This window comes from Leptosomus discolor, chromosome 19, assembly GCF_034619465.1.
Source record: "Leptosomus discolor isolate bLepDis1 chromosome 19, bLepDis1.hap2, whole genome shotgun sequence".
Taxonomy (NCBI): Eukaryota; Metazoa; Chordata; class Aves; order Leptosomiformes; family Leptosomidae; genus Leptosomus; species Leptosomus discolor.
The window spans coordinates 7,665,494-7,685,886 of NC_141409.1; the positions used below are offsets into that span (position 1 = coordinate 7,665,494).

At 46.6% G+C, this 20,393-nt stretch overlaps 1 protein-coding gene across 2 annotated transcripts; it reads left to right on the forward strand.

The window, feature by feature from the left end:
- On the forward strand, positions 1 to 19,125 carry CIZ1 (CDKN1A interacting zinc finger protein 1). Of its 2 annotated transcripts, none has more exons than XM_086475731.1 (15): positions 1 to 104; positions 2,236 to 2,351; positions 4,805 to 4,971; positions 6,001 to 6,136; positions 6,906 to 6,966; positions 9,790 to 9,869; positions 10,228 to 10,307; positions 11,350 to 11,532; positions 11,885 to 12,015; positions 12,435 to 12,519; positions 13,129 to 13,242; positions 13,584 to 13,763; positions 14,413 to 14,482; positions 15,569 to 15,690; positions 18,448 to 19,125. In XM_086475731.1, the coding sequence occupies exons 1-15, from the start codon at positions 1 to 3 to the stop codon at positions 19,051 to 19,053; spliced, it is 2,235 nt and encodes a 744-aa protein (XP_086331857.1). In that variant the 3' UTR covers positions 19,054 to 19,125. The 2 variants fall into 2 exon arrangements, with proteins under 2 accessions (XP_086331857.1, XP_086331858.1); XM_086475732.1 differs by having other exon boundaries at positions 10,234 to 10,307.
- The last annotated feature ends 1,268 nt before the right edge of the window (positions 19,126 to 20,393 follow it).

A 20,393-nucleotide genomic window follows, 5' to 3' on the forward strand; every position in this document is an offset into this window, starting at 1 on the left:
ATGTTCAACCAGCAGCAGTTCCAGCAGCAGCTGCTGCAGCTCCAGCACCTCCTCCAGCAGCAGCAGCAGCAGCACCGCCACCCCCCGGCGCAGCAGGGAGGCCGGTAAGCGCCGCTACGCGAGGCCGGGGATCTTGGGCCTGTCCCGGGGGAACGCTGTCCTCCGCCTCCCTCCCCTCCGTCCCTCCTCGCCCCGCGAAAGCCGCGGCGGGGCTGGCTGCGGGCCTGCCCTCCCCCGGCGGGGAAGGCCACAAAGGGAGGCGGGAGCCGGCAGCCGGCGGGCGGGGGCATGGGGGTTGCAGGCCTCGATCGGGGCAGAGCCGGGGGGCTGGAGGCCTCGAGGGGCCGGTGGGGAGGAGGAGGGCGCCGGGCGGGAGGTGATGGGGCTGATGCCGGAGGGAGGGCGGAGGGCTGTGGGGCAGGAGGGGCCGGGCTGTGGGGCGGGGGCCTGCGGGGGGCGGCACACCCCGCTGTGGGGAGGGGGGACGGGGGGTCCTGCCGCAGCCGTTCGGCGGTTGCTCCGGCGCTCCGGAGGTGCCTCACGGCTCTCTGGGTCCTTGGCGGCTCGGAGCCCCCGAGGGCGCGTACGGTGACCCCGGGCAGAGCGTGTAGGAGGGGGTGCTGCGGAGCCGAGGGTCTCCCCTCACGGCGGGCGAGGGCCCGGGCGGCCGCCGGGCTGGGGCAGCGAGGAGGGGCTCGGGGAAAACGCCTTCTCCGGCAGAAATACTCGTAGGCACCGAACTGAGCCACACAGACACGCACACTTCGTTATTTTATTGTTGAACTTAAGCTGTTTATTTATTTTCTTTCTCTGCCTGGGTCTCCTGGCCTGGGTGAGATTATTGAACTTATTTCTGCAGTGGCACCAGCCCTGAGGATGTGACTGAGTGCTGTGAGGCGGGGAGGGGATGGAGAAAATCAGGTTTTGTTTGTTAGAAGACAAATGACATTTGCCAGAAATAAAAAGGCAAATAACCGCGGTTTTCCTAAAAAATGCAAGTGAGAAAACAGCTGTCTTAGATAGGAGCAGTTGTCCCTGATGAGATGAGGTTTGTAGAACTAACACAAATTCTCTGAAACTATCTGTTTATTTGCAGTTACTGTTATCTTTAAAGACTTGCGTTCTGCAAATTCAAAGCAATTGGATGTGAATTTAGGAAGAAAGTTAATTTGTTATTTAATAAATTATAATAATTTATCCTTATTAGGCATATGTCTCTGAGGTAAATGTGGGAATCTTTCTGCTGAACTAGAAATACGAACCTCTAACTCTTTTTGCCATTGTTATATGTCTTATACTATAAACAAAGGTGCCCTTAAAATGCCAGTATGGGGCTGACTGCTAGATAGCATGGATGCATCTTACATCTTTAAAAGTGTTATTTTTCTGGTATAAATATCTCAGCTCTGAGACTGGAACAATCTAGAGCAGTAAACGTGAAGATGAGCTGCTGTAAATTCTGTTAGGAGGCTTGGTTTGTGGGTTTTTTTTTTTCTTTTTTTTTTGCCAGTGTGGATATTTTGATCCATGTTTGTACCTCTTTACAGCCCTGGCAGATTTAGCTGTGTCAGCAGTCGTGCTTAGAGGTGGGCCTGACCTTGCATTTGCCTGAAGAAGTGCCTGCCAGTTTCTTCAGACTTTTCTCTCATGTCTGCTCCACCCTCCTTAGAACTGGAGAGTCCTTCTCCACTCGCTTCTTCCTCCTCGTGTTTTAAATATGAAGGCCGTGCTTTATTTTTCCATCCGGTTCTCGCAGTTAGGGGGCACCATTTACAGTTATGACCTGTCTGGCTCCGTGTGGGAGGCGTCGATTTTGGAAAAATGTTCTTTAAGCTACTGAGAAAACTCCCTGGTTTTTAGAACTTCTTTTTTTTTGGTTGCTGCGTTAAATGTAGCTGCTGATCTAGATCACTCATTTCTACTGACGAGTGCTGCATAATTCTGTAGAACTGCAGTCAGCTCCTGGGCTTTTTTTATGCTGCTTGACAGGCTTTATGTGGGCTTGGTGCTAAGGAGTTCTCTCTGACCTCGAATTCCTTGATAGACAATCTGTCAGCTTTGGAAATTCCAGGAGAGTGGAAGAAAGAGGATACAGTGCCAGTGTATGGTATCTTTTCGTGCATGTATATCAGCATTTCAGCTGTTCTTTCCTCCTCCGTTTTACACTTGTTAGGTGCCTGGCATTGAAGGCTACAGTTTTTATTGGGTACTTATGATTAATGTCTTCTTTTCCAGGGGTTTGCCACCACCGCAACAGCAACAGATGCTGAGCTTACGGGCAACAAATCAACCATCGCTGCTCAATGCCAATCCTATGCTTCAGCGGGCCTTAGTCATGCAGCAGATGCAAGGTACTGTCGTTATGGGAGACGCTTGCTTATTGGAGTCATTTAATCATCCGTCATGGACCGAAACCATAGCATGGTTATTTCTTGCTGAACCATTGCAGTCCTTGTATTTGGTAGTTCCTTTTGTCGTCTTTTTTTTTATTCCCCTTCAAATTTGTCCATAGTCCCCATCACAGAGGTTCTTCAGTTGTTGAAAATCCCGTGTGCCCAACTGTTCACAACCGGGAATAGCCCTAGAAGGTGTCAGGTTAGATACTAAATACGTGTCTTCCCTCTTAGACTTCATAAAGCAAGTATTTTTTCATCAATATATTTACATAAAATACTTAGATTTTTATTTTTTGTCTGTCTTGGTTGGAAGATTAAAACAATTTATTTCATAGTCTGTTATATCACATTAACCTTGGTTGCAGTAGATGCTTGTCTTTGTCCAAACAGTGCAGTACAAAGAAAGAAATTATATTGTGGTGGAAAATGGTTCGCGTTTCAATTGTCTTGTGAAATTTCCCTGAAATGACTGTCACTTGTGTAGTGGATAATATCACTGTTCTTCCATCACTGTGTTTCCACAGGTGGATCTTCTTTTTTTGCCAGATGTGATGTTTTCAAAATAAATTTATGAAGCTGCCTTAATAATAGCGTTGCTAACATAGAGATACTAGAAATAAATATATGTTTTTATTTTTGCTCATGTCTTAACTTGGCAGCTCTTTTCAACGCAGAAAATCAGTAGCTGGGATAGTTTTGAAGTGCCTAGTTTAGATTAATGCCTGCAGTTTTTATCTTGCCTGTGAATCGTGCCCAGATGTGAAGACAATAGATTTATTCTGCATGTCGTTAAGTCTCCTTTTGTTCTCTTTTGCCCATTTAACGAGAGGGCTCTCTAGTGACTCCAGTGGCTCTCTACAGATCTCTCTCAGGTTGTAGGGAAACTGGCAGCGAAGAAGGACAAGCCACACGCTGAAGATTGGTGTATGTATTTGTGTCAGGAAAAACATCTGACTTCACTTCAGTCAGCCATACCCCTTTCAGATACGTTTGATGTTAGCGTGGGCTGACCTCTTCCCTAAAGCAAAATCTCTTATTGAGAAGTTGTATTTAAATAGCATGCCGAGGACCTGAGGCAAACTAGATAGATACAAGAGCAGGATAAGGTATGTTAATGAACAATCCACATGCACTTTGTCTTAGCGTGGTTCCTCTTCTTTTCACCTCTGCATCCTGGGTTGAGTTGTGATGATCTACACCGGCTAGCCGCAGGTAACATGCAATATGGGTGCAATGTTCAGTGTGGCCCTTCTTAGGAATCTGAAATTTTTTGATCATTCAGGTTTGGGTTACGTGTAAGAATATCTGATGCTGTAGTGTTTCTGTACCTGGGAAACATCAGCATAAATAATTCATTGGCTGTACGTGGCTTCGGCAATGGGAATAGGAAAAGCTAAGTGCTTCAAGTTCTTTAAATTGAGAGCAGGAGATAATTTCTTGCCTTACAGATTATTTTTTTTTAAATACAGCTATGTCTTTTTACAGTGAGAGGTTATTTATGGTAAGTAATACGAGATTAGACTACTTTTGAAGACAAGCATAGGGGAGTACTTCCTATTGCATTGCAGGCTTTAAACAGTGTAGCTTGGTTATTCACATTGTGGGTGCCTGTCTCCAAACTTCGCTGCCCTGTTTTGACAGATGATAAAAAGCCAAAGTATGCACTAATTCAAGTAAGAGAGAAAAAAAGTTGCAATACAAGCCTAGGTTCCCAGAATGGTGGACAGCTTTTGAGGGTGTAGCTGAGGCATCTGGGCACTTCCATTCCCTCACCCCTGAAATGGGGATAGCGAGGACTGCCTGCGTAAGAAATTGGTGAGACTTAGTTAATAGTCTGTGGATGCTGAAAAGGACTGTTCAGAGAGCAGAGCATTATAATTGGAAATGGCAGGGTCTCAAGTGTCGGAGTTTAGGTTGACATGTTGAGCTTGCATGACAACCAGGTGGCAGAGAGGACTGTGGAATCTTTTGTTTGAGAAGTCCAGTGTTGTTTTAAATGAAACGCTGTTACTGGCTTGTGTTAAACAGCATCCATGCTATGGTGTGAGCTGCCAGCTGCACGAATGTGGGATGAATTTTCCTTTTTTTACAGAGAATTCTTGTAAAATGAGACCTTGTTTGTTGCGAACACAAGCTCTAGTGTGCTCAGATCAAATAATTGCTCTAATGATCTTAGCCTGCAGTGACAATTATAATTAAATAGCCTGATCCATAGTAATAATTGCTATCGCATCAAATTGTTCTGTGAGGGCTGAAGAGGGTAGAGCCTAGAGCACCCATACAGCGCCCAGTAGAGTACGGAGCTTTGCGCGACGGAGCCCTTCCCCTCTCTGCCTGCTGCTTGTACAGGTGGAAGATTTTGTCTCTCCTTTGCAGGGGGGTGATATGCTGTGTGTTTACATTTGTAGGAAACCTGCGTGGATTTAACATGACGGCGCCAGCACTGCAGCAGTTTTTCCCTCAGGCTACAAGACATTCCCTCCTGGGGCCACCACCTGTTGGGGTCTCCTTAAAGCCGACGCGGCTGGGCTTCCCCAGCCTTCCCTTCCAGCGGCAGAACCGGACCTTTCGCAAGGTGGGTTTGTAGTTTCCAGCTTTGTGCTGCTTTTGCACTTGCAGCAGTTGACTATATTGTAGGTGGAGAGTAAAAGAGAAGGGAGAGAGCCTTACAATGAAAACTACGTTTTGCCCCATGCTGCTGACACGGAAATGCAGAAATAAGTCCATCCCTGAGGTTCTTGTGGTCCATGTTTACATTTATTGATGCAAAGGTTTCTTGTCCCTTCTTGCCCAAGAGAGAGAATTCCTCACAGCAGAACTGATTAAACCTAAGATATAAAAGGAGCCTTTAGAAGTACCAGCTTCAAAGTACTTATAATAGAAGACATCCTGGCTCTCCACAGAGGCCAGAGTTCTGCCCCATTGGCCTTCCAAAGCAGTTTGTTGTTCCCAAATGACTTGTTCCTTTGGGCTGTTTTCCCTTTTTTAAAGATCAGAATTGTACTTGTTCCTGTGGATTTTGTAAAATCTACTTTTTTGTTGTGTTGTGTGAGGGTTTTTTGTTTGCTTGTTTTTTTGTAAAAGCCTTTCTCCCTTTCCACCGTTAAGACCTCTTTTGTATCCTGGAAATGATTCTTGGATTAATTGCCTGGTACTTACCTCCTCTTAGATTAGCTTTTGCATATTTGGCCCCATTCTGTCAAAAAGATGTGGTGGATAAGGTAGAATTCCACTCTTGGACTGTCCTTTCTCCAGAGTCAAAGGGAAGGGGGGTTATTTTGGACTGTCCTTTTTCCCTGACAATGCATCTTTCCAGAGTCCCTCTAAAGTGACCCTACTCTCTGCAAGCAGCTGGGTCTCCTGCAGCTGCAACTTAAAGCACTGGAGAAATGTCATGGGCTGCCTGTGGAATTAAAGTGCGTTGCTCTGTTTAACCATGTAAACTTGCCTGAAACAAGGCAGCCCGTTGTAAACCACCTTTTTCTTTTCGTTACCGTGTACTGGAATTCCTCTTCCTGCCCCACAGTAAAACTCTGGTGCTTTGGGCCGTGTGTTGGGTTTGAGGAAGGACCGAAAGCTGGCAGTGACTCTCTGCCCATTGCAGGACTTCCAGAGGGTCCCTGACAGGAAGCGGGAACTAGATCCTGGTTCTTCATCTCAGACACAAGGTGATGAGAAAATGGAAATCCCAGAGGGAGTGCAAGCAGGGTCAGAGCAGAACAACTCCTTGCCATCCACAGGTAAGGGGAAGCCTGTAGTGAAACAAATGCTTCTAGACATTGTGAGCATCTTACGGCTATTCCTGCAGCAAAGACTGGGGGTGAATTTATATTTATCAGCTACATTTCTCTCTAATTGTAAATACTTAAACTGCCTGTGATAGCCCTCTGCTATGTGCTTTGTATGCCCTTTCTACCTGGATGGTTTTGGTTTTATAAGCTAGCTCTGTATCTCTGGAAGCCTCTCAGAAGTCACTTTGACAGTGAGCCTCATTTAAGATGAGGGGGGAACAAACTGGTTTGAAATTAAAGCTTTGATATTACCTTACCTGTGCTGAACTCAACATCTCATGGAGGCAAACACATGAAGCAGAACCAGTTGCAGTCAACGTGCTGAGGAAGAGACAAGTTGAAAGAGTACTTGTACTACAGATGTCAGAACAGAAACTCTGATACCAAATCTCTTACAGTGCCTTGGCTTATGTTAATGCTCCTATGATCTGGGCTCTTGTCACCTAGGTATAGGACTAAGACCCACTTAGCAGACATAAACATAGGTTTCTTTCTGGATGACACCTCATACAGTGACATCTGCAGTAAAACTCAAACCTCTGAGGTCATCATCTAACCTTGTCACTACAGTTCTCAAATTCAGAATAATCAAGTGTACAGCATTATTTGCTCTAACAGAGCGTTATTGCCGTTGGCCATTCCCCATGACCCATTAGGGAACATGCTCAAGGTGGTGTGGTCTGCTTTGCTAAGGAGATCTCCTTCTGTGTTCCTGCAGAGCCAAGAACTCCAACAGAGGCTGTGTTGAATGCTGAGCCTGCGGCAAAAAGACTGAAGAGGTATTTATTGAATGGGGTATTGAAATAGTTACTGGGTTTAGAATTATTGTCTAATTTTATTTTCTGATAATTAGGGCTGTACTGTACTGGCCTGATATCTAGCATGTAGGAGGTATTTCAGATGCTCATGGACAATTCAGAAAATCTCATGATGCTTGCTGAGATCTAGGGCGTTGTAGGGTCTCTGCTATGGGAATGAAAAATAAGAGATGCAGCTCATGTAAACGTGCAACAAAACGGAGATTGCTCATGTGTTCTATTGCCAGGATTCTTGTAAGAAACAAAGAGGTTCTTTTCTATTCTGATATATTTCTCTAATTTTTTTCCCTAAATGTCAAAAAGGGAAATGAACAGCCACGTGTCGGCAGAGAGGAGAAGCCTTGGAATATGTTAGGTTATGGTAGGTACAGGAGAGGGTAGTTTATTTTGAGGAATGAGAAAGGGAAGGGAATCAATACTCCCTAGTATCCAGGCCTGTATCCATGAATGTTGAGTTCTGTATCCCTTCTGCAAAGATTGTCTTGCCAGTATCCCAGTCTGTGGATAAAAATAGACAAAGGCAATCCTATTATCCGCAAGGGAAGCGCAGCACGCAGGCACGCTGGCTGTGGCAGGCCCATCCTGGCACTCCCTGCCTCCCCGGCGGGTGCAGGAGGGAACAGACAAGGCTGTGTTGCCATCTAGTGGGAAGGCACATCACGGAGCTCCTGGTGCCATCTGCGCGGTGCTGTACCTCTCCCAGAACTGTCGCTGGAGGGAGAAGAGGAGGGAGCGAATACAGATTTCTGGAGGCATTGATTTGAGAATTCTCAAACATATGTTAATGACCGTGAGTCAGGACTCCTGGGTCCTCTTATCTCCCTGTTAACAATTCACTGTGTGACTTCAGACGAGTTTCTTCACCTCTCTGTTTCCCATCTGTAGATTAGAGATTAATGGCTAGCTTTAGGGGGAATATTGCAGGATTACTTTGATGTTTAGATAGTACCTTGATCATGTAAAACATTAGAGAGTGATAAATATTATGTGAGCAGGGACCGTCGTGAGTTATGGACTCTGATTAGCAAGAAAGTGAATAAATTCCGTTAAAGCTAAGTTGAATATATTTGAGTGTATGCTTTGTTAACCTGTTTGCCAAAGCTAATTTGATTTTAATTAAATATTAATATTTAATAGGGTATTAATCAAAGTCCTGTTACATACACTGAAAAAAGAATCAAGTCTGAGGAATGACAGATTTCAGTGCAGCAAGCTTGCTATTGGAAAATCCTTTCCTGAGCAGTAGTTAGGGACTGCCAGATTTGATGCATATATTATGGCTGATATTTACTTAGAATAGATCATTCCTTAGCTTTTTTTTTTTTTTTTGAAGTGTTTCTGTTTACTTCCAAGGAACAGATGATGGATCTCTGAAAAAAATAGTTTACTGTTCTCATATTGCTCTTCACAGATGAGAAGGACATTCCCCCCCATCCATGTCACAAACTTTTGTTTCGTGCTTCATTGTTCCATTTTCCTTTGGCCAGGAATACCAGCCTCCTTCTTCATTTCAGGTTTTTCCCACTTCTGCCTTTTCTCCTATGTACCATCTGTATGCCTGGAACAACATCCTCATTTCAGTGCAGAAAGCACTCATCATCTTCAAATCCTCCTTGAACACCCACTTCTTCTAGCATGGCCTGACAAGTATCCATATAATACCATTTCCTCTTTAGATCATGCTCGTGATGGCTTTTGCTCCCCTAGATTGCTCCTTAGATTTGCAGTTTAGACTGCAAACCCTTGCCCTGGAGTGCTGTCACCATCTGTGTGTGGTATAGTGTTGAGCCTGCTGGCAGCACTTGACAAATAATGTTAATGCCAGCCACTCTTGTTTTCTTCGTGTTTGCACTGCCCAAACCCTGCTGCATATTTATAGCCATGTAACCCAGTTACATTATCACTTATCAATCTGATAAATTCTGTGGTGCCTGTGTGTTTGGATCACTGGATGCAGTACCTGTACAGTCTGCGTTCCTGCTTGTGCGGAACGTGCTGCTCCCTGTTGGCAGAAGGACACCAGCGGGTGGGATATCAAGCTGGCCTGAAAGAGAAGACATTTGAGCCGTGGTGAAAAGTGTTAGCCCTGATGGAAAAATGGGGGATGGAGAGAGATATTGTAAAGTACACTTTGTGCCCTCTGGATGTCAGACATTTATTCTCAGCAGTCCCCTCAGGATCTTTTTTTTCCTTAGCAGATCACCAGTACCAAATAAAACAAAGCAAAGTCCTTTTGATTTGCATTTTGTATAGTTCCACTTCCCCCACAGGCAGAACTGTAGGGACTCTGGAACGAAACACAACTGATACGAAGAGAGCAGGCAGTTATGATGAAATCCCTGAAAGACGCTACTAAGAACCCGTTCAGTTCTGACAGGTCTCTGTTCCCGCACGCACAGGGCAGCCTGGAGTACTGTCCGGGTACTGCAGTTTCCCTGCAGGTCACGAATCAAGACAGGCGTGAGCTCTGAGCTCTCATTAAGGATATTTCCTGTATGGACTTACTTCCCTGCAGGCCTTTTGCAGGAGAGGGCAGTGATCCAAAAAGTCAATTGTAACCTTTCTTGTCCAGATTATTTGGCTGCTGTTTCTAGAATGCCCACTCTTCATTGTTTTTTTTATATATCTGCCAAATCCTTGCCTGAAATACCGCTTCCAGTAGCTTATTGATTTGGGGGTTTAGTGGAGAGTGTGGTAGCTTAGACCCCAGCCTGTACCTTGATGTGTCTTCTGAATCTCTTTGTCTGTAACATGGCAAATAAGGTTATTTTCTTGATATTGAAGTGTGACCGAGGAGCCTGCATTAGGGGATGCCACAGACAGCAAGGAAGCAGGAGAGTCAAGCACCCGTGTTCAAGCTGATGGTGAGTTGCTGACCACTGTGATTTGCACTTTTAGGGCACTCTTTGCTGGAACTACACCTGTAGATCAGCGTCTGTAGATCCCTTGGGTCGCCTCAGAAATGTCATATAGGAAGGGGAAAGGAGCAGAAAATGTAGGAACCAAATCCAAACGTAGTCCCCTAAAAACCTGTTGCCTACCAAATGGAAATGATGGGAAGTTTCCCCTTTAATAAGGGTTTCTTTGGAGAAAGGCTTGTGAACTGTGTTTATGGCCAAGAGCACTGTGAGGAAAGCTCCCTGACTTCATTCACCTGCTGCTTTGTTTTTTCTGCCATTGCTGTTTTGATTTAAAGCAGCTAAAAGAACTCTCTCTTCCTAGGTACAGGCAATGCAAAGGAGTACACAGCTGAAGATCTCTCTAAAGAGAGGAAATGCTCTGAGGAACCAAAGGCTCCTGAGGTGAGTACACACCGCTCTGTGCAGGGGTGGTGCAGAACATACAACCTCCCCCTTCATCCCAGAGAAGCCTGTTGCCACTGGGAACCAGATGGCACCCACGTCTGGAGCTCCGTCTCCTGCTGTAAGCTGTTGTCCCTGGCAATAAGGCATAATATGTCTGCAATTAGTGCACAGTCTGCTCTGACTTGCTGCTTTTGTACCTTTGCTAGCTTGCACCTTACCTACTGCTGGCTGGTGGTGGATGCTGGGGTTCATTAAGATTTCAGTATTCGTCTGGAAAGACAGAAAGTTGAGTTGAAAGAGCCACTGAAAATATATGTATTGAGGGCCACAGCTAAAGACATCTTCTGTGTCGCTGAAGAGCAGATGTAAAAAACCTCAGGTGATGGTAGTAAAGATGCAGCTGCTGTGGCACTTGCCGTCACAGCAGGCGTGAGCAGATAGTGGGAGTCTGTGCTTTTGAAAGGCAGATTGGAAAAATGTGACACAGGTGAAAGCAGCAACCCAGGAGTCTTTTGCATGAAATAACTTGCCCACATGTTAGATGTTAAACCAGGATCTTATGCTGTGTAAATGTTAGCAGACAAAGATTTAATTTATGGTGTGAATCAGACTTGATAGTCTTCCATAGTTGGAGACATCATGATGTGATCGAATGTATCCTTCTGCCCTTAAACGAGTACCTTAGTCCATCAGGTGTGGTGCTGAGTTGCCTTTAGTTCTGCAGTGGAGAAACATGAGCTGATCGTGTCCCTTACCAGCGCGTTGTTTGTTGCTCCATTCTCCAGAGGCTGGATCACATGGTGCTGCAGAAACAACTGTCTTGCTAATAGGCCTGGTACTATGACACAGGGATCGCAGATTTAGCAGTGTTGGGAGAAGGAGTGTGTATGAGAGTCTTTCTGATCAGCCTCCTGTGGATTCAAGCTTAAATGCATTTTCTTATGGGGTAGAGAGCTTAGGTTGCTGCCAAAAAGCAGGTGTAATATTTAGTGTCCTCAGCGGAGAGATTGGAATTAATCTTGACTCCTTCTTTTGGCAGGTGTTGAGCTCTGGAGGTTCACTGAAAGTGACTATCCAGCAGAGCAGTGAGAGCAGAGCTATCAGCACAACAGCTCTGAAACCAGGGCACTGGGCCTGTGAGGTGGGCACAGCTGATCCCAACCCTGAATCGGTCCTTAAATTCTACTGTTATATCTGCAAGACCAACTGCTGCAGTCAGCAGGTAAAAATCCACAGGTCTGACTGGGATATGGGTGGTCGAGAGACGTGGATTAGATGGCTGGCTGCCACGAGGAGGTGCAGCAGGAGGCTTGTTAGCAAGGGCTCATGCGTCAGGAACAAGGAACATAAAAAATTATGACGAGCATGCAGATAAAATAAACGTCTCCTGAAGAGCTGGCAATCAACCTGCTAGAGAGCAACTGTGGGTGGATCCACAGGCAGCCATACTCGTAGGCTTTTATACCATTTCATTGTTAAACAGCAGTCAAGAGAATGGAAAGTGTAGCTCATAACTATTACTTTCTGTATTTGGAATACATTTAAATGGATTTTTCTCCTAATCTCTCTCTCAGAATTTCCAATCCCACATGGCTGGAATTCAGCACCAGCAGCGACTTGGGGAGATTCAGCACATGAGCAATGTTTGTTTTGTTTCACTGCTGCCCATGGTGAAGGAGCAGAAGGTGCTAGCAGAAAAAGATGGGTAAGTGTTGATCTGCGCTAGAAAACTCAATCTGAATGTGGACCTACATGGGTTCTAAAATTCCCCACTGCACCAGGGTGCCCCTGTGTCCTAGGTAAGGTACAAAATCCCTCTGGTTTCAGGGGCCTTAATCTCCTTTGGGCAACTTTCTTCCTGCTGAAGGATACCAGCGTTGACTTTGACCTGCTGTGTAGTTTTTAATACAGTAGATCAGGTTGAAGACTTGTTTTAACTGGTGCTTTTTTGTCAGTATGAGCTAAAGCAACCTATATAAATGGCTGGGAAGGGGAGAAGATAAATCCGAGCCTGTAAAGATAGGAATGCTGGGGAAAATAATGCCGAGAACAGATTGCAAACTGCAGTATTCCATAGGGAGTGTTAAAAGGTGTGACTTACAGATATATCCATTGTCACTTCAGAGAGACCCAGCAGCGATGGTGTAACACTTGTCAGATACACTTCACAGGGGATCTAATCAAACATCGCAGGACCCAAGAACACAAGGTAACAACCATAGCATGGATTTCATCTTTGCACTGGCCTTTCATGGGGGTTCAGTGGAAGCATCTAGCACCTCCTGCTCCCTAAGCAGCGAAGGAAAAGCGATTGGAGTGCAGAGATGCACATAAAGTTCTGCCAGTTACATCCTCGCTGTCTTAAGCACACCGCCATGCTACCTCCTGCCTCTGAACACTGGTGTTGTTGGGAGGTTCCAGTTGTCATCCTGTGTCAGTATGGCCTGAAACACCTCTAGGTTATAATTCTTGGCATTTCTTGATAAATATGGCCTATTGTACTCATCTAATCAATTGAATGGAGGAATTGGTCAGCAGCCTGTAAGTTTTCAAGCTAAAATTTAGGCAGGCCATCGTATTTATTGATTTGTGGGGGCAAGTGCCAGAACACCTTTTATAAGCCACGTTTGTTTTGGTCTGCATGTTTTCCATCTTTTTGGCAGATAAGAGGTAGGGAGTCCTTTCTGCTGAAAAGACAATGCTCTTTGCAGTCTCCCTGTTTCAGATGCAGGGCTGTGACTTTGTTTCACTCAAGATTTATCTGCTTTCCTCCCAGTGGTGCCTCTTGTGACTGACTGAATTGGCCCTCTTTCCTTAGCTGGCCAAACGCTCGCTTCGTCCTTTCTGCACTGTTTGCAGCCGCCACTTCAAGACCCCTCGCAAGTTCGTGGAGCACATGAAGTCCCCTGAGCACAAACAGAAAGCCAAAGAGGTAACACTGCCTGAGGGGAGAGCTGCGTGGGGCTGGAGGCAGCCACGCGGTGGAGCAGGTTAACTTTCTGCTTCCCTGACTATTGCAGGGGTGAAAGAAAGATGTGCAGTTCTTCCAGCCCTGTTTTAATTTTCATCTTGTGCTGGACTTTGATTCTTATACCTTGAAGAAATAGAGTGAAAAAGGGACAGGGAGTTAGATGTGTCTAGAAGCGAGTTAGCTTCGTGCCTGTCTTGCAGTCCCTTCTGCTGATCAGATGCTGTCTGTTCAGAGTCTGGCGTCTTCCTTCATTAAATGGAGAGTCCAAAGTTGATCTGATGTTTCTTTTCTATACCTGACAGGTGAGGCTAGGAGAGAAGGAGTTGGGCAGCCCAGAAGATTCAGAGGAGTTGATCACAGTGGATGCTGTTGGCTGTTTTGAAGATGATGATGATGAAGAGGAGGAGGAGGAGGGGGGAGCTGGTGAGGAGGAAGACCTTGATGTAGTGCTGATAGAGAATGAGGATTCTGCTGCCAAGCAGGTACGCTGTGCAAAAGGAGGAGGAATGACCTATTTGAGAATCTGCTGTGGGATCCTGCGACTGAGTTGGTCTTGACTGGACGAGCTCAGGGTGTCAGAAGTCCAGTCAGCCTTGCACCTACAGCAGTGGGGTGAGGGCTTCTTCCAGAGCACAGGATGATGCAAAAGAGAATCAGGCACTACGTGTGGGGTGCAGGAGGGTGTTTCTGCTGTGCTGTACAGCTCCTACTGGTGTCTTCAAACATTACCTTGCTGTTGAGTAGCATAAGCAACGTTTTTTCAAGGGAAAGAGTTTCTGACAAAGATGCTGACACGGTCTCTTTGAAGAGCCCAGCAGTAGCTTGGTCTCATAGCAAACATATGTGTGGAGGTTTATCTTGGTAAGTATTTTCCCAGTAGAGAGCAGTTACCAAGAAAGCAGTACATGGCTAAGCTACTTCAGGCTTGGAGTGGAAGGGGCATTTTTGACTCTTGTAATGAAGTGGCCTCCTGACATTGGGTTTTGTATCGTGCCCTAATCAGATGCTGTGCAACACTGTCTCTGGTATGTGAATCCTCTGTTTTGCTCCCAAGCTTAGCAGAAAAAGGCAAGAGCCCAGGAAGAAAACTGGCATAGATACAGTAGGCACTAACATTCTTTTGGTTTCCAGACTGGGCTGAAGGAATTGTCTTTGGAGGATTACGAAGGAAGCGAGAAGTATTGTCCAGACACAGCCTATGGTAAGCAAGCATAGTTAAGCACAAAGGCCTACAGAGCCTTCTCTGGCCACATGCTGCTGTATCTGTAAGAGAGGATGGTCTCTACCCGCTGCTGTAACAACTTCTTGGGCCATGGTGCTCCAGCATCTGCATCGGACTGGTGCAGGTCACTGCTGCCTGGACAAAGAGCCACATGTTGCTTTATTACTGTGTGGTAACACGTAAAGATGTGGTTGATGTTTGTCAGCTGCCTTTTGTGTTGAAGAAGGATGAAAGCCAGATGCCTTACTAAGGTAGGAAATGGAACAAGTAGGGCAGGAGTACTGAAGAAAGTAGGTAGCAAATGAGGGATGCTCTGGAAAGATGGAGCCTGAAAGCATTTTGATTAGAATGCTTTCCAACAGAAATGCAGCTTGTATAGAGATACTGAGCAGTACTGACAGTATCGAACTCTGTGCCAGAGCCCAAACTGTGCATGTTTCCTCCGCTTCAGAACCCCCACGCTCTACCTAGCGGTTATGCAGACATGTTGCTGGACTGGGCAGCGTTGCCTCCGGATGGCTGTCTCTGGTCCCCACCCTGTAAGCGATTCTGACTTCAGACCTCTTAACGGCCACTCGGGTTGTGAGGAGGGCAGCTCTGCAGAGGCTGTTCTGTGCCCAAGGAGAGCTCTGTTTACACCAATCTTCCATATCGCTGTAACCTTCCACTATCGTGTGGCAGATGGAATAATGATTCATGCTGTGAATGTTCTCTGCGTGTTCCTCTTGCGCGCCTGCTGTCTTCTGCTTGGTTTGATCCCATTACATTAGATCACATGTTCTCTGTAGTTTTCCATTGTATTCTTTTTTCCTTTCCCACCCCCCTTTAATGCTCTGTGTAGTTTCTTTGCTCTGGCAGCCAGATTTCTCTCTGAATATCAACCACACAGCCATTCCATGGTAAGATGAGATATTCAGCAAGTCATCTTGCAAATCCCTGATTAACAGAAGCAAAGCTTCCCACTTTTCTTTTCCTCCCTCCCCTCCCCTTCCCTTTTAACATGCTTTCATTATTTGAGTTCCATTCAATGTGATCTGTGATTTCCCTTCCCCTCCCGTTTCGCAGGCCTGGATTTTCTGGTCCCCGTCGCAGGTTACCTCTGCAGGCTGTGTCACAAATTCTACCATAGCGACTCTGCTGCCCGGCTCGCACACTGCAAGTCCCTGATGCATTTTGAGAACTTTCAGGTTAGACCCTTTGGCGATTGCATGGCCTGGCATTTGTTACCCCCGTGCGTGTCTCTTCAGTGAATCCACCATGTTAGCTGTCTTGTCTTCATTTCAGTCATCCTTGGTGTCCATTGTGCCATAGCTTTCTCCTGGTGTGCTCTGTGTTTGTCTCCCATCGCCCCTGTAGATCTAAAACCAGTCCTGTCCTGCTTCCCAGCTACTGCTGCTGTCATCTTGTTGCCCATTTCTGGCTGGAAATCTTCCTCAGAGTGTCTGCTCTGTTTGCTGAACCTGTGGAGTCTGTCGTTCAGTCTAGGCCTCTTCTCTGTTAGACAGATTACAGGTGGGTCAAGATGGGGAAAGAACAAGAGACAGAGGCTGTTCTTTTTAAAGAAAGCTGGTACATACGCATCTTTCCATGTGATACTGTAGGAACAGCTCCTTTAGCCAAAACTGTGGGTGTGATTTATCCATGAAGGGGCCTGGTAAAATCAGATACCTTAGAAATCTGGAAGTTTAACGTTACAGACTCTTTATGTGATGGAAGCTACAAGCTGGTGAGAGTCCATTTGGCCCCCAGGGTCAGCCTGCAACAGGAAGTCAAGTCTGTCTGTCTGTCTGTCTGCTACCCTTTCCTAGAAACTCCTTAGCACAAAGCTCTGCCAACCAATGCTGTTCCTTTGCTTTACTGGCTCTGCCTAAAGAAGCCGTATTGCCCCTTGCTGCTTTCGTATCTAGAAGCTTTTCCTACTGGGCTGGCCTGGAATCTGCCTCCGTTGTTCTGTCCTTGTTGACCTGCCAGGGGGTGAGGGGCCTCGATTAGCGCCTGTGGTGGGTATGCAGGGCTTGCACTGTCTCTGCCCTCTCCCGTGACCACTGCCTGGGCCCTGCCCTTGCAGTGGAGAGCAGTATTGCCTGACCCGTGCAAGGAGGGAGGCTCCCACACTGACTTTGTCTTCTGCCTGCACCCAAAACCTGCTCCAACAAAAGCTGCTGTGCTTCCCTACCAGCTTTTCATAGTGTTTAAAAAAACCCCCAACAAACCCAAACCAAAAAACCAAACCAAAACCATACACACACACTGCCCCCCAAAACTTTGTGTTTTTCTACTAGTCTTCAGACAGGTTAAATTATTCCTGGTCAACTGACACTGCTTCCAGCAAGGGGCGGGGTGCTGCAGAAGCCAGCACTTAGAGCAGTGGATTGGGAATGGCAAGTAGCAGGAGGAGACCACAGCTGTTCCTTCACGGTTGCTCATCCTCTCCCACTCCTGGAGCTAGTCGTTTCAGGAATGAAGGAATCGGCCTTGCCGTTTTCCTGGCTTATTTTAGATCAGCTTAGAGTGAAACTGCAGCAGTGGTGTGTATGCGTCCCTTTTGGCCCACTTAGAGCTGAAATGAGACGCTCTTCAAATGGATGCCAGAGTGACCTGGAGGGATTATTTATGACAAGAGTCAAAGCTTAAATATCTGCAGGCAGATAACTATTATTCTTGGCTGCCTAGGTGCCTTGGGGTTGTCGCAGTCTGAGTTAAATCATTGCCAGTTTCTGAGATAACTCTCAGCAGAGGGTTTCAAAGCAGAGAACTGTCTGCTGTTGAGGCAGTTCACAGCATCACTCTGACAACAAATGGGCATGCTTGCACCTGGTTTAGTTTGGGTACAACATTATGACTTCGCTGATCTAGTTCCAGTGTGTTAGGATATTGTGTGTACCCCACTATCTGAGAAGAGAAAGAACAAGCCTGCAATGATAAACTGAATTACAGCGTAAAGCTGCCCGTCCGATGTGCTGTAATTCCACACTGCAGACTACAGTAGCGCCGCTTAAGGCAGCGGTGAAAGCCAGTGCGCTCAAAGTAGCTTCCTTAAGTTGTCAAGTCTAAGGCTAGTGCCAGGTCAAGGGACCCTTTAGCAGAAAGCTGCAAGTTGATTGTGGAGGGAACCGCTGTGGAAAAGAGGGAGCTTTGTTCTATTCCTTTAGCTCATGCTCTGTCTGGGTCTTGAAGACCAGATTCCTACCGCATGTTAGACAGCTACAGAGCGTTGCTGGTTTTCTGAAGTGCAGTCTTGAAAATGGCTGGTAGCCGTTTTAATCTCTTCACACGCCTCTACTGGTTCATCATGATAGCGAGTGCAAATGAGTCATTTTATTGATGAAACGCTTACCTTTGTTCTGTAGAGAACCTCAGTACCTTGTAACAAGAAGATATTCTTGATATCTTAGTGTTCCTGTCAACAGTGTCAATGACTGCACAGATTGTATCAACCGAGTGAAAAAATCTGAAGCTTTCAACTTAAGTCTTGCTTTGGCTGATAAACGTTCAATCACACCTCTGTAGCTGAGGGCAGTGCATAGCCTCATGTATCCAGGGTACATGTCCAGAGTCACGTCCTGGCAGTAGCTGAAGCAAGAGCTGTCACTTGCACTGTTACATCTGCAAAGTCCTGAGTCTGACTGAGATTAACAGTTGCCAAAACATGAGTTTTTGTCTCGGGAGCCACAGGTCTGCCATGCACTCGCTCATGATTAAGTAATGCGAGAGGGACTTCAGTTTTTAATATCGCCACTTTTCCTCACAGGAGCTGACCCTTCTCTGCTTGAAAGCCTCAGCAGCCAGGCCAGGAGAGCTGCTGAGGCAAGTCGGGCCCCTGCAGAGTGTAGCTGACACTCACCACTGTTTTTGTACAGGTTTTCCTGGACCAGCTGCTCCTTGCTGCAGTGACAGTTACTGAGCTGGGCTTGTCTCTCACGTTGGTTTGTTTGTATTTGCAGAGATACAAGGCAGCGAGGCATCGTGCCACAGCTGCCTACCCCGAGGCTCCTTTGCATTCCCAGGGCTCCAGCTCCCAATTGCTGGATGATCCAAAACACCCTCCTGCTACAACAGCAGATACCAGCAAGAAGGTGAATGATGATCGTGGGATAGACAAGGAGGGTACAGAGCTGTCAGCCTTGCAAGAACAAGCGTCGAGGTCTCCGGAGGGTAAGGGTGAGCTGGCCGCCTCTGTAGCAGAGGGCAAAAGCCTAGCCAGCGTGACTGACGATGTCTGTGGAATCATGGTTGTAGAAGAAGAAAATCTACAGGAAGAGAGCGAGTCCACTGCCACTAGCGCCGATTGCCCGCTCCCTGAAGAGAACCGCACCGGAGGGGAGTTGTTTGGACACGCCATGTGTGAGGAGGAGGAAGCCAATGCAGCCAGGCAAAGGGAAGGCACAGACGACCGCCAGGATCCAGGGAGTGGAGGGGGTTTAGGACAGAACGAGGCAGCAAACACAGGCCAGGAGGCAGCGGCAGAGCCTTCCTCCCTAGCCAAAGGTGAGACAGCCAGTCTCACCTCTGCTGGGTGCAGACGCTCTACTAGGCGCAAACCCAGATAGAGTGGCCTTAAAGGGAGAGCCCTTTACATATGATATTTGCTGGAAATGTTTATTTTCTGAGTCTTTTAATAGAGCAAAAACCTTCAACTTTACTGCTGTTTTTATTTTAAGAATAAAATAAGCCTGGCTTTAGCGTGTCTAATACAGGATGGTGTTGGTTATTGCTCGTACAGTTGGGATACAGCAATTACGTGGAACGACAGAGGCTTGGATTGTTGAACCCGAAAGAAGATGGTAATGTGATTTCCGTAAGGGACAAAGTTCATGAAGTAGATGGATGCAGACTTATTTTTCACCAAGCATTCTTTGTAGTTCCTCTCTTGTTTCCTTTCCGGGCAGAGGAAAAGGTTATCTCATGGGAGACTGTGTGCCCAGTTCTGCACACTCTTGGACAAGCACTGTGTCCTAAGCTAGGCAAGAATGTGCATTTTGGTCCTTTGTTAGTACTACAAGGCTTAATACAGTCTGTTCTCATAGTGGAGACTCTCAGGAACCAATTTTGTTTCAAACTGATTTTAATAAAACAGATTTCTTATAAATAACTTATTTAACTTTCAAAAAAACTCCTTTAACTCCACAGAAGTAGAACAGTAAGACTTGCTTCACAGTGCTGTCCCCAGGCCCTCCTGACAAGATCACAAAGTTTCAGACCAGAACGCTCATGCATGCTCTTGTCAAAACATCCAGGGAAGACTCTGCTGACAGCGCACGGCAGGGAGGCCCCTATCTCTTTGCTCTGTATAGCTAATGCTGTGGTGGAGGCTAACCAGGCTGTTCTCCAAAGCCTGGCTCCTTAATGACAGCTTCCAATTATAACAGTCAAAAATATCACCCTGGTAGCTTGTCTTATCTGCTTGGAAGGGGACAGAAGTGTCCCAATGATCTGGGACCATCTGCCAGTGTTTCGTACAGCGCAGTTCATGGGAGTAACGGGGAAACTGTGGTTTCAAGGCAGGAGCTGGCCTAGGGCCTCCCTCACCAAGTCTGTCACCAGAGTTACACTTAGAGGCTAGCCTGGAGTCAGGACAGCCCCTGCCTACTGTGCTTCTTGAGGGAGGAGGCCAGAGCTGTAACGCTCCTTGCTTGGATTTAACAGTACAGAAGAGCAGAGACCGGTTTTGCTCTTCGTGAAGGGGGCCTGCATGCAAACAACCTGCCTGGCATCAGGTTCCTACAACCAGCGTTAACCAAGTGTCAGTGCCAGGCCCATGCTGGGGAGCAAGAACCAGCTCTCCTACACCCACCTGTGAGCTGCACCTATCCCACAGCTAAAGGGAAACAGAACATGGAGGTGAATGGCAGGATGTAATCACAGGAAGGAACAAGGAACAGGCACAAGG